Here is a 15988-nt window from a genome sequence, read left to right as displayed (position 1 = left end):
ATCTTTGTTTTTCCTGCCTAAAATCTTATGTAACCCAGGCTGGCCTCAAACTCACTGTGCAGAACAGGCTGACTTGAACTCTCCTGATCCCCCGGCCTCCAGCTCCAGGGTGCTGGGGTGACAGCATGGAGCCCACCTGGGAATGTAGTGCTGAGGACAGAACCCAAGTTTGGTGTGTACTGACTGAGCAGCGACACCCAACCCCTAATTTCTTTGAAAAGAGGCCAGAAGTGGTTGCAAATGCCTCTCGTTCCAACACGGATGATGGCCTCAGTCGATGAGACAAAATAAAAGTTCCTTGGAGGCCAGCAAGATGAATCAATTAGGAAGGGAGTTTGCTGCCAGTTAAAGCCAGAGTTCAATCTCCAGGCACCACGTGGCGGAGAGAAAGGATGCCGGCATACTCTAGTCTGACCTCTACACACCAAATACATAGATGTAACACAGTTTTAAAATATCCCTTGGATCAACTCCCCCAAGTATTATGCCATCTTGTTTTTGAGATGGACCCACTATGTAGATCTGGCTGGCTGTCCGTCCCCTAAATTTAGTCTTAATGTTATCCTGCTGGCCTGATTTCCCACTGGTCTCTGAGTGCTGCCAAGCCAAGAGGGTTCAGATTATGTTCCCAGGACCAAGGTTAATAGTACATGCCTGCTAAGACACAGGGAAGGGTGACGTTGGGGGTCACTGAGGGAAGGGCACCATGGGGGGCACAGAGGAAGGGGTACCGTCAGAGGCACAGAGGGAAGGAGCGCTGTCGGGGATCACAGATCACAAAAGGAAAGGTGCCAGGGCATAGAGAAAGGGATGCATGCATCAGGGGCACAAAAGGAAGGGGCGCCATGGGGGGGCACACAGAGAAGGGGCGCCATCGGGGACAGGGCACCACCTGCCGGCAGTGTGCCCCATCCCTCCTCTGCCCCTGTGAAGGCCACATTGTTCAGTGGAAGCAGGAAGATGAGGAACACAATCATCAAGGCAATCCAGAAAAAGGAGGTCCGAAACGGAAGTCGGGAAAGATTTGTAGTACCTCAGCAAGAGTAGGTCCTCCCCAGGTTGGGCTCACGCTTGCACATGCGCAGTTGCAAACGTCTGTGCCCATTTTTTACCCCCACTTGAGAGGTCAGGGAGCAGCAGCTATGGTCACCCCCTCAGCAAACATATTCAGCTCTTTCTTAGCCCCTGAGGCCGTCTGAGGTTAACCCTTGGCTTACAGACCACGGGGAGAAAGCTTTCAGGAAGATGGGCAGCTTCAGGGCCTGCTTGGCCCAGGAGTCTGGGAAACACGGATGGCCATCTCTGGGTCCCAGAAGGCCTCGGCACGATGAGCGCCTCAGGCTGGTCGAGAGAAGGCAAGCTTTCACCTAGGGCCCCCTCCGGACTGTGCATACTCTTGGCTATTGAGTCCCCGTGTCCGGTTGGAGACTCTCACTTGGCACATTTAAAGATGTCATTCAACCATCCCCTGGATCCACAAGCCTCTTTGAGGTCTCTGGAAACATGCGGGGGTTCAAGGACACCCCCCATCAGAAAACTTTCAGGAAAGGATATTACCCATGATTTCCTCACTTCCATTCCATCCAGGACCAGGGCTCCAGGTCTTACTGGGACTCATAGGGCACTCGGTCTCCTGAGAAAGGTGGGTAAATGGTGGGCGGGACTAAGACATGGGACCCTTTGATTGGTCGTCTGTCTCGTCACTCCCAAGCCCCTCCTCCCACGGGATCCAAAAGGCCGCCCCGCCCCTCCCGGGCAGATCCGAGCTGGCCTTGGGAGGCTGGCTTCCTTGCCTCGACAACTTGAGGACTCTGGTGAGAGCTGGGGGCCCCAGGGTCGATCTTGAGGCGCCCCAGGGGAGGAGGGAGACACGAGACTTTTGCTGGGAGGATCAGAGGCCCCCAAATCTCTCCACGTTAGGAAACTCCACTTTTACAGGAGACTAACTTTTACCTGAGGCTCCAACTTTTGTAGCGCTTCCAACTCTTGGCCTGGCCACCCTGGGACTTTGGCGGTAGGGACTGAGTTCCTGAGTGCCAAGGAAGGTGGAGTCTACCGTCCTGGGTCCCCAGAATTAGAGCTGTGCTCAAATGCACGCCTCATGCTTCCTGACAGGAGGCTCCACCCTCCTCCCCGGTACTGAGTCTCCTGTCCCCCAGAGCAACCAACCCGGCAGGGCAGCCTCGGTCCAGCCCAGCACTGGCCCCAGCCGCTAGAATGCGTGAGGGAGGGGAGGGACCCTTGCACAAAGGCGGGCCTGTTCCACAGGAGGTTATGACCTGAGATCTTGTCCCCAGCCGGGCCTGGTGCCGCCTTCTCTTAGAATCTCAGTCCTTTGTTTCTGTCTTGGTGATTGGTTTTGGAAATGGGCCTGCTCTGTAAACTAGGGTGGTCTGGAACTTGCCATCCCCCTGCCTCCACGAGTAATACTGGGATGACAGGATTGTCACCAAACCAGGCAAAAAGACTCCTTGACCACTTCTAAGCCCTGACCCGCAGCAAATTTTGACCCTGGGGGCTTCTGGCTGTCTCAGCAGAGAAAGTAATCTTGTGGGCGGGACGTGGGGAGGGGGGGCAGTTCCTGGCAGCTGGAGCCGGTGTAAGGCAGTCACAGACCCCAAGAATTCAGAAAGTGCTTATCTGCAGCGGCCGGCCACCCTTTGCTTGGAGTGGGGGGCTCCAGGGTGTTCGACTACTCCTAAGGAATCAATCAGGCTTTGCTGCACCCCTAGTAAGGTGTGGGTGGACCTTACAAGGCCCGAGGCCTGACCCTCATCACCTGACTCACTGTTGGGAAATCTTTCTTGCACACCAGAAACTGCTGTCTTCCTAGAGCAGTTAGGCGGCTGTGCCCGACCTGGTTATTGTGCATCCCACAGACTCCACCAAGCAATCTACCCGAGAGTCTGAGCTAGAGCTCACGGCAAACAAGGGGTGAGCCCTCTGAGGTCCTCCCAGGGGGCTCCAGAGTCGGGATCTGCTCCTGCAGGTTGTCTTGTGGGCTCAACCTGGGCGTACTGTGGCGCGCATCCACTCACATACACACATGATACATAATAAATAAAATGTAGAAGATAAAACAGAAAGAGGGCTGGGGTGTGGCTCAGTGGAGAGTGCTTGCCTAGCATGGGCTAGACCCCTTGGGACCCACCCCAAACATTGTACACACACCAGAACAAACCCAGTGTTCTGGAATTACTGGGTTCAGACCTGGCACAACAAAATTTCCTGGGGTGCCGGTGTCTGAGTTAGGAGCATCCTTTAAACTCAGTGTTGTGAGTCAGCAGAACCCGGTGGGGAAGACAGCATGGCCCATCCCAAAGCTGCTTTCAATGAGCTGAGACTCCTGCTTCCCTCAGAAGTGATCTCTTATTGGTTCAAAACCCGACCTTATTTCTTGAGACATGGTCTCACGTAACCCAGGCTGGCCTAGAATTCACGATGTAGCCAAGGATGGCCTTGAAGTCCTGATCTTCCCCCCCAAGTGATGGGGTGACAGGCATGTGCCACCACCCCTGGTTTCTGTAGTTCTGGGGGCATCACTGGGGTGTGCTGGCTCTGCCCACTGACCCCAGTCCCACTTTTTTTTTTCTTTTCTTTTTTTTTTTTTTGGTTTTTTGAGACAGGGTTTCTCTGTGGCTTTGGAGCCTGTCCTGGAATTAGCTCTTGTAGACCAGGCTGGTCTTGAACTCACAGAGATCCGCCTGCCTCTGCCTCCCGAGTGCTGGGATTAAAGGCGTGCGCCACCATCGCCCGGCTCCCCAGTCCCACTTTTAACTGGTTTTTGAATAAGTGATATGACTTTCCTGGCCTAACGTTCAGGGACCTGCCTTCTACACCCGCCCTCCATCTCAAACCTCTTCTTAGTCTGTCTATCTTCCCGATCCTCTAACATCTATGTAAAGATAAACAAATCAGGCAGGAGAGAGGGCTCAGTGGTTAGGGCACTTCTGCCTCTCCCTGGGAGGACCCGGGTTCAGTTCCCAGCACTCCCATCAGACGCCTCACACCACCCAACTCTGGCTCTGGCCACTGCATGCACATGAAACCAAAACATAAACCTTTCTAAGACTTACTATTTTTTTAACTTTTCTGTACACACACACACACACCCATACACACACCCACACACACACAAAAAAGACTTACATTTTTGTTTTTGTTTTTGAGATAGGTTTTCACCCTGAAGACCAAGCTTGCCTGGGACTCAGACCCGCCTGCCTCTGCTCCCGGGTGCTGGGATTAAAGGCCTGCACCACCACCGCCTGGTTTAGCTAATTATTTTTAGTTATGTGCATCGAGTCCTCAGAGCCGGAGCTAGAATCAGGCGGTTGTGAGCCCACTTCTGCGGATGCTGGGAGTCAGACTCCAGTCCTGTGAAAGAGCAGTACAGTCTCGGTTCCTTAGAGCTATTTCCAGCCCCGAAATACTCTTTAAGGAGAAAGAGAGAGGAAGAAAGTCTTGAATACTTTTTCACACATTTCGTCTCTGAACATCTTGGCCTGTGAGAATTCTCTGTCTTGAACACATGGGGAAATTGTTAGTTTTTAAAAAAAATCCCTCTCTGCTGGGCATCTAGGTTGGGACCCACAACGGGGTACAGCCTATGGCAGAACAGGTGTGGCATCAGTGTCAACTGTGTGGTAACGTGGAAGAGGGCTACGAGGGGAACAGTGCCCTTGAGAGCGGTGTTAGACCTTTCTCCTTAATAGATGGTGAAAGTAAACTTTTAAAGGACGGATCTGCTAGGTGTGGCCTAGGACCTCTGTCACAACCATCCAGTGTTGAGGGGGTTCTAAATAAGAGTTTGGGGGCGTGGTCAGATGGAGCCCCTGCCTAGATCCCCAGTGAGGGGCTGGGGTATGGCTCAGGGATGCAGATTTGTTGAATGCACCTGGGTCACTAGGTCGGCTCTTTAACACCAACGGGTCAGGGGTTGAGGTGCTGTGGTGAGCTGGGCCCCACCTTGGACCTTCTGAACTGATGACGGGGCTCTGACAGGGTGGAAGGTTCATAGGTCACCTCTGCTTCCTGTGTTCCTGGGGCTGTCACTTGACTGTCTCTTCTGCCCACAGCATCTGCTGCGAGACCATGTCTAGCAACGGGTCAGATGTCCCTACTGAAGTCCAGGCTGCTGTGGAAGAACCTGTCCCACAGGTGAGGGGCTGAGCTGCAGGGAGCCCTAGGCTCCTGCTGGGGGCTGGGAAGGGAGGGGCTGGCCAGGGAAGAAGTCCTGAGATCTACCTCCCTGCTTCTTTCTTTTCTTTTCTTTTTTTTTTGTGTGTGTGTGTGTTTTTATTTTATTTATTTATTTATTATGTATACAATATTCTGTCTATGCCTGAAGGCCAGAAGAGGGCGCCAGACCTCTTTACAGATGGTTGTGAGCCACCATGTGGTTGCTGGGAATTGAACTCAGGACCTTTGGAAGAGCAGGCAATGCTCTTAACCACTGAGCCATCTCTCCAGCCCTGCTTCTTTCTTTTCTTTTCCTTTCCTTTCTTTTCTTTTAGTTTTGAGACAGAGTCTTACTATGTAGCCCAGGCTAGCATGGCACTCACAGAGATTCCCCTACCTCTGCCTTCTAAATGCTGGGGATTAAACACCTAGGCCCGGCCTTTCAATACAGGGTCTCATGTAGCACAGACTAGCCTCAAATTCACTATATGTCTGAGGATGATTTTGAATTCCTCTTACATCTCTTTGTCTCTCCTCATCTCTCTGAAACTGTCATTTAGTCCAGGCTGGCTTCTAATTCACTATGTAGCCCAGGGTACAGTTGTCATAGTTGAACCTTCGAGGCCCCAGCCTGTGTTGAATGACATCATGTACTGTCACGCCAGGTTTCTAGGGTTGGGGATGGAACACAGTGCTCTAACAACCAGTGCCTGACAAATATGGAGTTCCTCTGTCACCACACTGCCTGACACTTCACTGAGTGCTCAGTCCAATTCTCAAACAAGCAAGCCACCAGAAGCACCCGATGGGACCTTCCGGTGTCTTGCCTTGTGCAATTGTTTGTACCAGGCATGGTGGAGCCCAGCTGGTCTGCTCCCCCAAATTGAGAGCATACCTGTGAGCACCCTGAGCTGCTAACCGAGTCTCCTGCTCTCCACAGCCCAGCGTGGTGGGCCGCATGGCCAACCTGCCTCTCATCAGCTCCACGTGTGAGATGGTGAGTGCCGCGTACGCCTCCACCAAGGAGAGCTACCCCCACGTGAGGACCGTGTGTAACGTGGCTGAGAAAGGCGTCAAGACCCTCACTGCAGCCGCGGTCAGCGGGGCACAACCCATCTTGTCCAAGCTGGAGCCCCAGAGTGAGTTGAGGACATCAGGGTTTGGAGAATGTTCCTCTTGGCCATCTGTGGAGGGAATACCCCCACTTCTGAACTCCAGTTCCCTGAAACTGGCCCTGGGTGGCTCTCCCGCCTCTGAAGGGCAGTTACACTGGATGTGTTTTCTCTGGTGCCCTGCAGTTGCGACGGCCAGTGAGTACGCGCACCGCGGGCTGGACAGATTGCAGGAAAGCCTGCCCATCCTCCAGCAGCCGACGGAGAAGGTCAGTGCTAGCTTCAGTTGACTCTGCCTTGAGCCCCTGCCTGAGCCCACCAGGTCCAGCTTTATCCACAACACAAATATGACAGCCCCCACAGTCCCCACCACACTGGGCAGAAAAGGTGGCAACATCCAGTCAGAACACCATCTGGATCCCACCCAACCCAGAGGAAAGGACACACACTGTCATCTGGTCGGGCCCCTCAAGCACCACGCACAGTTTAGATGGTGGAACACGTCCTTAGAAACAGAGTTATAACTATGCAGTGTTGGTGCATGTCTTTAATCCCAGCACTTGGGAGGCTGAGGCAGGCAGATCTCTGTGAGTTCGAGGCCAGTCTGGTCTACAGAGCGAGTTCCAGGACAGGCTCCAAAGCTGCAGAGAAGCCCTGTCTCGAAAAACAAAACAAAATGAAAAACAAAAGAAAAAAACAAGCAAACAAACAGAGTTGTAAGCCTTTGGGAAGGAACCTAAACCCAAGAAGGCAGGGTCCACTTATACAGCAAACACACCCATCAGAATCCTTCCCCAGGACCTTCTCACTGCTATTCTTTTTTGTTGTTGTTTTGTTTTTTTGTTTGCTTGTTTCGTTTTTTTTTTTTTTTTTTTTTTTTTGAGAGAGTTTCTCAGTGTAGCTTTGGAGCCTGTCCTGGCACTAGCTCTTGTAGACCAGGCTGGCCTCGAACTCACAGAGATCTGCCTGCCTCTGCCTCCCGAGTACTGTTTAAAGGCGTGCACCACCACCGCTGGGCCACATGTGCTATTCTTAACTGAACCAGAAACTCTAATCTCCAGAACATCCATTAACCAAATCCAAACTAGTAGAATGTTCTCTTTGTGTGTGTGGTTTTGTTTTCCGTTTTTTTTTTTTTTTTGAGACAGGGTCTTACTTAGATAGCCCAAGCTGGGCTTGAATGTTCTGTGTACCCCCAGACCCCGCTCCCAGCCCCTCACTGACCACGCCCCCAGATCATTGCGGGTGGGGGGGTTCTAGGTGAGGTGGGGTCTCCAGCTAGCTTCCATCCTGTCTGTCCTCTGAATCACGTGCTTTCTGAGGGGGACACACTTCCTTCTCATGTTCTTGTGGGCTGGGCCCCTCCTGGATGCCATGCCCAGGAATAGTGTCAACTCCAGGAAAATAGGACAGGTTACCGCTTCTGCACTGAGGCCCAACATCTGGGTGTAGTTGCAGCTGGAGGCTTCCCAGCAGCCAGCGCCCCCACCGCTCCCAGCAGCGCCCCCACCACTCCCAGCAGCGAGCACCCCCACCACTCCCAGCTCTTTTTCTCCTGACACAGTTCTGTTTCGAGGTGTCCTTTGCAAGGAGCAGTTCAGGGTCAGAGTCTCCTGATTCTTCTTACAGAGCCTGTGCTGTGGCTCTGGGCTTTGCATTTGGGAGGTGCTGAGTTGTGTTTCCGTTCTGGGTGCTTGGAAGGTCATTTTACCCTCTGGGCTGAGCGGGACGAGCGTGTGGCCAAACTGGCATTTGAACCCGGGCTGTTGCATAGGTCACAGCTACACAGTGAATTTAGGGTTGGAGCAAGCCAGGGAAAGCTCAGTGAGGACCTGCAGTCAGGTCTGAGAGCCTCAGTTCTATCCCCAAGGACCCACAGAGTCAGATAGAACTGACTGCCTGTTGTCCTCCGGCCTCTACACACACACACACACACACACACACACACACACACACACACGTAAAAAGAAATATAAACGATTTACTTTCTTACATGATTAATTAAGTGGCTATAGAAATGACTCGGTGGTCAAGAGTGCTGTTCTTCCCCGGGACCTAAGTTTGGTTCCTAGTACCCAGTGAAATGGTAGCTGAGCTACCTGAAGGTAGCTTACAACTGTCTGGAACTCCAGGTTCCAGACCTGAGGGCCCCTGCACACAGAACATATACCTATATTGATGTATACACTTAAAATAATATAAATCTTTTTTTAAATTTTTAACTAATTGGGAAAGATACAGGTTCAGCCAGAAGCACCTTCAAATAAAAAGCAAAGGCACAGAGAGATTGCGTGACTTGCTTGAGAACACACAGCTGGGTGTGATTTGAATTTAGAAAGTTACTGCATTTTAATTTTTTTTTTTTTGAGATAGTAGCTTTGGCTGACCTAGAACTCACTGTGTAGCCCAAGCTGGAATCCAACTGACAGAATCCACCTGCCTCTCCAGTGCTGGGATTAAAGACCTGTGTGTGCCACATTACCCAGCTATGAAGTCGTGTGTGTATGTGTATGTGTGTGTGCACGTGCGTGTGTTGAGACAAGGTTTCTCTGTGTAGCCCTGGCTGTCCTGGAACTAGCTCTTGTAGACCAGGCTGGACTCGAACTCACAGAAATCGCCTGCCTCTGCTAAAGTCTTAACCACACGGGAATGACCCCCCTCTGGCCTCTCTGGGTGGGAGATCCGGGTGCAGAATGACCTTCACATGTCCTGTCTTGCAGGTTCTGGCGGACACTAAGGAACTGGTGTCATCTACAGTATCTGGAGCCAGAGAAATGGTATCCAACTCAATGATCAGTGCAAAGGACACAGTGACCACTCGGGTGACTGGAGCAGTGGATATGACCCGGGGGGCTGTACAGAGCAGCGTGGACATGACCAAGTCAGCAGTGACCAGCGGCGTCCAGTCAGTCATGGGCTCCCGAGTGGGACAGATGGTGATTAGCGGAGTGGACACGGTGCTGGTAAAATCAGAGGCCTGGGCGGACAACCGCCTGCCCCTGACGGATGCAGAGCTGGGTGAGTGTCCTTACCCCGGCCCTATGCTTGGTCCTCCCCACAACTGCCCCCAAGAGGGTACCCTCCTCTGCCCTCAGCCCTCCACGTCCTCTGGTAGATTCTGTTCATCCACCATGTGGGTTCCAGGAATCAAATTCAGTCTTGACAACAAGCCTTTTCCCCCTGAGCCATTGGTTCAGGGATGATCCCCCTGCCTCTACCTCCCAAGTACCACCATCCATAGAGGTCTCAGTTCCTCCTAGGCTGGCTGTGAGCCTGCAGCCCTGTGGGTTTTGAGTGGCAGTGGCATGTATTCATGCAAACGAGAGCAACGCCCACTCCCAGCCAACAGTGACCCTTTGTGGGGGAGACCCGCCTGCACCTCAGCAGATCAGCAGACACCAGCCTGGGTGAGGGTGGGGTGCAGCGTCCAAACAGGAACCAGAAGGCCTGTGATGGCAGCTCCTGCCTGAGCAGGCTTGGTTTTAGCCACTGACCTCCCAGCTGCATCCCTGGTGAGGACACATGTCCTATAGGACCCAGGTGGCTTGTAAGGATTAGCAGAGGCTTGTGGAGCTAGCTTAGGAGCCTAAGCAGGGGGCCTGTACATGTCACCAGCACCTGAGAGGCTGAGGAAGGAAACTGGAGCAGTTCTAGGCCAGTTCCATAGCAAGACCATGTCTCAAATACCAGAATTAGCTTCAGACTGGGCTGTAGATAGAGCGTTTACCTAGTGCATTTAAGGCCTTGGTTCAACCGGCGCAACAGACAGGTGTGGTAGCACACCAGTCACCCCAGTACTCAGGAGTGGATGCAGGGCTCTGGAGTTGGAGGTCAATTGAGCTGCCCGTCTCTTAGGGACACAGGCCTGTCTCTTTCTATGTCACGCCACACTCTGCCCATGGCTTCCTGCCCTTGCCTTGGCTAAGAACACAGGGCTCCTTTCACTTCCCGGGGTGCGGTCCCCAGCTTCCAAGAGAGCTACAAACCAGATGGCCTGGACCAAAATGTAGCTGTTTTCCTTTGAAAATCTACTGTGTAAGGAGAAATGGGAAGGAAAAAAATTTTTTTCAAAACATAAGATTTTGCCTGGAGTGATCCCACACACCTTTAATCCCAGCACTTGGGAGGCAGAGGCAGGCGTATGTCTGTGAATTTGAGTCTGGCCTGGGCTACACAGTGAGATGCTGTTTCAAAAAGCAAACAAACAAAGCAAAAAGCCCTGGGATTTGACTTTACGTCAGGCTGTCTCAAAGGCCTCTGAGTGTGCTCTTCCCCTTGTTTTTTTGAAACAGGGCATCAGTGACTTGGGGCTCACAAGACTTGGCTAAGCTGGCTGTCCAGGGAAGCCCCGGGATCCATCCTCCTGTCTCCTCCTCTGTAGCAGGCTTTCTTGGACTGCCAGCTCCCAAATCGTGACACGGAGACTTATTATTAATTATGAATGCTCGGCCCTAGTTTAGGCTTGTCTCACTGGCTCTGTAACTTATATTAACCCATCTCTCTTCGTCTGTGTTTGCCTCGGGGCTTTTTACCTCTCTTTCCTTCTGTGTGCTCTCCTATCCTGCTTCCTCCGTGTCTGACTGCTGGTGGCTGCCTGGCTGGCTGGCCCAGACTCCCTCTCTTTCTCCCTCGTTTCTTGAGCCTGGATTCCTGCTCCTACTTACTCTCTCTGCCTGCCAGCCCTGCCTGCCCCTCTACTGCAGGGCTATTGGCCAGTCGGCTTTGTATTAGACCAGTCAGGATGGAGCACATCTTTACAAGCCTGTTCCCTGTTCACTACCTTCTGCTTTTCTTTCTTTCTTTCTTTCTTTCTTTCTTTCTTTCTTTCTTTCTTTCTTTCTTTTTTTGCAGAGTGAGGTTGGATATTTATTTAGTGGGATATGGAAGGGAAGGGAAGAGGGGCTAAGGGGAGAAGTGGGGAGAAACAGAAGCTTCCTCTTCGAGAGGGAGATGGAAAAAAAAGGACTTTTTTTTTTAGAAATTTCTTTTTTTTTAAGATTTATTTATTAATTATGTATACAGTTTTCCTTGCTGCAGGCCAGAAGAGGGCACCAGATCTTATTACAGATGGTTGTGAGCCACCATATGGTTGCTGGGAATTGAACTCAGGACCTCTGGAAGAACAGTCAGCGGTCTTAACCTCTGAGCCATCTCTCCAGCCCCCTGCTTTTCAGATTTTTAAAACTATATTTCATTTTAATCCTATGCGGTGTGCCTATGCTAGGTGCACATGTAGCATCCAGAGCACAACTTTCGACCGTCGCTTCTCCCCACTGTGGGATCCAAGGATTGAACTCGGTTTCTCAGGCTTGGCAGCAAGCATCTTGGCCCACCAGCCATCTTGCTGGCCCAGGCCTGGGGATGAGCCTCTAGACAGCTGCTCTACCGCTGAGCCACACCGTCAGCCCTCTTTTTGCTTTTTATTCTGAGACGGTCTCCTGTAGCTTGGGTTGCCAGAGTTTTGCAAGCGTTCTACCTCAGGTTCCCAATGAGGCCACGCATTGGGCACTGTGAACCTAAGCACTCTCTCCTTCTGTGCCACAGCCCTAATTGCCACGTCCTCCGAGGACTCGGACATGGCCTCGCTGCAGCAGCAGAGACAGGAGCAGAACTACTTCATCCGGCTGGGCTCACTGTCGGAACGGCTACGCAACCACGCCTATGAGCACTCACTGGGCAAGCTGCGCAATGCCAGACAGAGTGCGCATGAGGCCATGCAGCAACTCATGCATGCGCTCAGCCTGGTGAGCTTTGGGGTGTGGCCAGGGCTGGGGTCTCCTTCCTGCAGCTCCCATCCCTCCCGAGCTGGGATCTCACTAGGTGGATTGGACTGGTTCCCCTGGGGCGGCTTCCTCCATACCATGGTGTGTGAGTCAGCTCAGAATATGTAACAAAGGGCACAGTCTGGGCAGCTGAGCCAGGCACATTCATTGTCTGACCATGTGTGAGACTGAAGTTCAGTTGAGAAAGAGGAATTGCGGACTTTGATGGATGAGTCCGGGGCACAGGCTTCTTTTTCTCTGTCTGGATACCTAGGGGTGCTGGTCACTGGGTCCTGAGTTCAGCTAAGGTACTATTCCATCTCACTCATTTGAAGTTGACGATGGTTGCTGGTGGAGCAGGATCCATTAAGCATTGCCCAAGGGGACTCCTTGGCGCTTGCCTCTCATCCTGGCAGAGGCCAGCCTGGGCTACGGAGTCAATTCCTGGCTAGCCAGAAATGGAAAAAAATGTAAACGGAGAGCATCCCCATACCTGCTGTCCCAGACTGTCGGGGGCACGGGCTCCCTCAACCCCCACCCCTTTCTCTGTGCTGCAGATGGAATCTGTGAAGCAGGGTGTGGACCAGAGGCTGGGGGAGGGGCAGGAGAAATTGCACCAGATGTGGCTCAGCTGGAACCAGAAGACACCCCAGGATGCAGAAAAGGACCCAGCTAAGCCAGAGGTACACGCTGGGGCCCAGGGCTCCCTGTGTCTGCAGCCCTACTCTATGCACAGCGGGCTTCCTGTCCCGGGGTGACAGCAGAATCCAGACTTTACACGATTGATTCTGATTTGTTTTGGATTTTTTTCCTTTTTCTCTTAGTTTCTCATGGCAGGCTCTCACTATGTAGCCCTGGCTGTCCTGGAACTCTCTCTCTGTAGACCGGGCTGGCCTCGAACTCACAGAGACCCACATGTCTCTGCCCGCTGAGTGCTGGGATTAAACGTGTGCACTACCACTGCCTGGCATTTTGGCTTGGTTTTTAATTTTTGTATTTTTATTATTACTGTGGAGGTTATTTGGTTTGGTTTTGAGATCACCACTGTATGGCCACCACATCTGGCCTCTTAGCGCCCACGTTGTAATTTGATTTGGGGTTTGTATGTTTTGTAATTTTTGCTGTTTGGCTTTTGTGTCCGATGAGTCTAGATTCTAGGCATCTTCCACGTCTCCCTGTAAATCTATTTTGAAAAGGTTACTGGGGCCTGTGGAGAGCCAGATCCCTGTTCCCAACGCTGGGCTGTGGCCCTGCTGGCTCTCACCCTGCTCCGTTCTCCTTTCCAGCAGGTGGAGGCCCAGGCGCTTAGCATGTTCAGGGACATTGCCCAGCAGCTACAGAGCACGTGTGTGGCCCTGGGGGCCAGCATCCAGGGCCTGCCTGGCCACGTCCGAGAGCAGGCCCAGCAGGCCCGCAGCCAGGTGGACGACCTTCAGGCCACTTTCTCCAGCATCCACTCCTTCCAGGACCTCACAGCCGGTGTTCTTGCCCAGACCCGCGAACGCATAACCAGAGCCCGGGAGGCCCTTGACCACACTGTGGAGTACGTGGCCCAGAACACACCAGTCACGTGGCTGGTGGGCCCCTTCGCTCCTGGAATCACTGAGAAAGCCCTGGAAGAGAAGTAGAGACAGGTCGGGGCCAGCAGCTGGTTTCAGCCAGCTTTTTCCAATAATCCTGTTGCATACTAGGTCCTCAGCTACTCTGAGTCTGAAGAAGTGGTTAACCTTCTCCCATCAGTCTTTTGAAGAAGAAGAAAAACTCTAGAATGTTCTAGGAGAAAAATTTTTTTCGAGAATGTTCTAGAAAAAAAAAAATCCCTAAAAGAAAAAACAGGGTAACCAGTAGTAATGGCACATTCCTGCCATCCTATGCCAGCACTGTGGCGGGAGAGGCAGGAGGATCAAGAATTTTAAGCCGGGGCTGGAGAGATGGCTCAGAGGTTAAGAGCATTGCCTGCCTTTCCAAAGGTCCTGCGTTCAATTCCCAGCAACCACATGGTGGCTCACAACCATCTGTAATGGGGTCTGGTGCCCTCTTCTGGCCTGCAGACATACACATAGACATAATAAATAAATAAATATTTTAAAAAAAAAAAAGATTTCTGTCTCAAAACTAAAAGAAAAGAAAGGAAAGGAAAAGAAAAGAAAGAAGCAGGGCTGGAGAGATGGCTCAGTGGTTAAGAGCATTGCCTGCTCTTCCAAAGGTCCTGAGTTCAATTCCCAGCAACCACATGGTGGCTCATAACCATCTGTAATGGGGTCTGGTGCCCTCTTCTGGCCTTCAGGCATACACACAGACAGAATATTGTATACATAACAAATAAATATTTTTTAAAAAAAAAGAATTCTAAGCCAGACGCTGTATAGCAAGCAGAGTCAGTGAAAGCCTGAGACTCACTTAAGACCACGGCCTGATGATAGCCCATTCCTGTTGCCTTTTCTACGGCATGGACCATCATAGCAAGCGGTTTCCTATCCTAACAGTTGGTCCTCATGGTGTGGACAGCAGGACGTGAAATTGTTTCAGATGAGAAAGTGGCTGAGGACTGAGTGTCCAGTGTTCCTCAAACCCTGGGGTTCAGTATTGCTATAATAAATTTTATGACCATCAGAGGCCAGGCGGACAGTGTGTGTGTGTGTGTGTGTGTGTGTGTGTGTGTGTGTGTGTTCCTTTCGCTGCTGAGCCACCCTGGCAGAGGAGCAGGAGGGGCCCATTGCCGGGTTTCCCTCCTGTGAGGTGTAGGGGAGGGGGGTGGTAAGGTGCAGCAGACTGAACATAATCTTCCAAACACGGCTGTTCCCCTTGATCTGGAGACAGGAGGATTAGGAGCTCAAATTTCACCCTTGGCTGCTGTAGGAACTTCTTCAGCCAGTGGCTTTTTTTTTTTTAAATATTTATTTATTTATTTATTATGTATACAATATTGTCTGTGTGCATGCCTGCAGGCCAGAAGAGGGCACCAGACCTCATTACAGATGGTTGTGAGCCACCATGTGGTTGCTGGGAATTGAACTCAGGACCTTTGGAAGAGCAGGCAATGCTCTTAACCACTGAGCCATCTCTCCAGCCCCAGCCAGTGGCTTTTTTAAGTGAGGGGCTGAGGGCGTGGTCAGGGTGGAACCCCACCTAGAACCCCCAGTAAGGGGCTGGGGGCGTGGTCAGGGTGGAGCCCTGCCTAGACACCCCCCCCCCCCGTGAAGGGCTGGGGGCGTGGTCATGGGGTACAGTTCCCCCTTCCCACCTATTATCTCCCAGTGAAGGGTTGGGAAGAATGGCTTACATGTACACACCACTTCCCAGTGATTGTAAACTGCTTCTGCTTTTCTGTTTTCACAATTTAGTTTCATCAGTTTTTTTGTTTTGTTTTTTGAGACAGGGTTTCTCTGGGTAGCTCTGGCTGTCCTAGAACTTGCTCAGTAGACCAGGCTCTCCAACTCATAGAGATCCACCTGCCTCTGCCTCCCAAGTGCTGGGATTAAGGGTGTGCTCTGCCATTGCCGGGCTAGTTTCATCAATTTAAAAACATGCCTGTAATCTAAGCATCTGGGAGACTAAGTCAGGAGGATAGCTAAAGTTCCAGGATAGAGTCACATACATACAAAGACTGCTTCTTTTTTTTTCTTCTTTTTCTTTTTGATTTTCGAGACAGGGTTTCACTGTAGTTTTAGAGCCTGTCCTGAAACTAGCTCTTGTAGACCAGGCTGGCCTCGAACTCACAGAAATCTGCCTGCTTCTGCCTCCTGAGTGCTGGGATTAAAGGCGTGCGCCCCACCACCCGGCCAAGGACTGTTTCTTAAAATACTAAATATCCAGAAATATCTTTCTAATTTTTTTTTGTTTTGTGTCCTTGTGAAGTCTCAGCGGGTCTTCTTTGACCTACAGACACACACACACACACACACAAAATAAATAAATAAAACGCTAAAATATTCT

The 15988-nt window shown here is 51.6% G+C and overlaps 1 protein-coding gene across 1 annotated transcript; it reads left to right on the top strand.

Annotated features, from left to right (window-relative positions):
* The first annotated feature begins 1741 nt into the window (after positions 1 to 1741).
* Positions 1742 to 15952, top strand: Plin3 (perilipin 3). The gene is made up of 9 exons (XM_050125187.1): positions 1742 to 1814; positions 5076 to 5157; positions 6119 to 6317; positions 6477 to 6559; positions 9011 to 9308; positions 11835 to 12034; positions 12610 to 12735; positions 13339 to 14022; positions 14259 to 15952. Exons 2-8 carry the CDS (start codon positions 5092 to 5094, stop codon positions 13678 to 13680), a joined length of 1314 nt encoding a protein of 437 aa, XP_049981144.1. The 5' UTR covers positions 1742 to 1814; positions 5076 to 5091; the 3' UTR covers positions 13681 to 14022; positions 14259 to 15952.
* The last annotated feature ends 36 nt before the right edge of the window (positions 15953 to 15988 follow it).

Source organism: Alexandromys fortis, unplaced genomic scaffold (assembly GCF_014885135.2).
Source record: "Alexandromys fortis isolate MF-2015 unplaced genomic scaffold, M_Fortis_MF-2015_v1.1 scaffold_243, whole genome shotgun sequence".
Classification (NCBI taxonomy): domain Eukaryota; kingdom Metazoa; phylum Chordata; class Mammalia; order Rodentia; family Cricetidae; genus Alexandromys; species Alexandromys fortis.
This window is presented reverse-complemented; position numbering and strand designations above follow the sequence as displayed.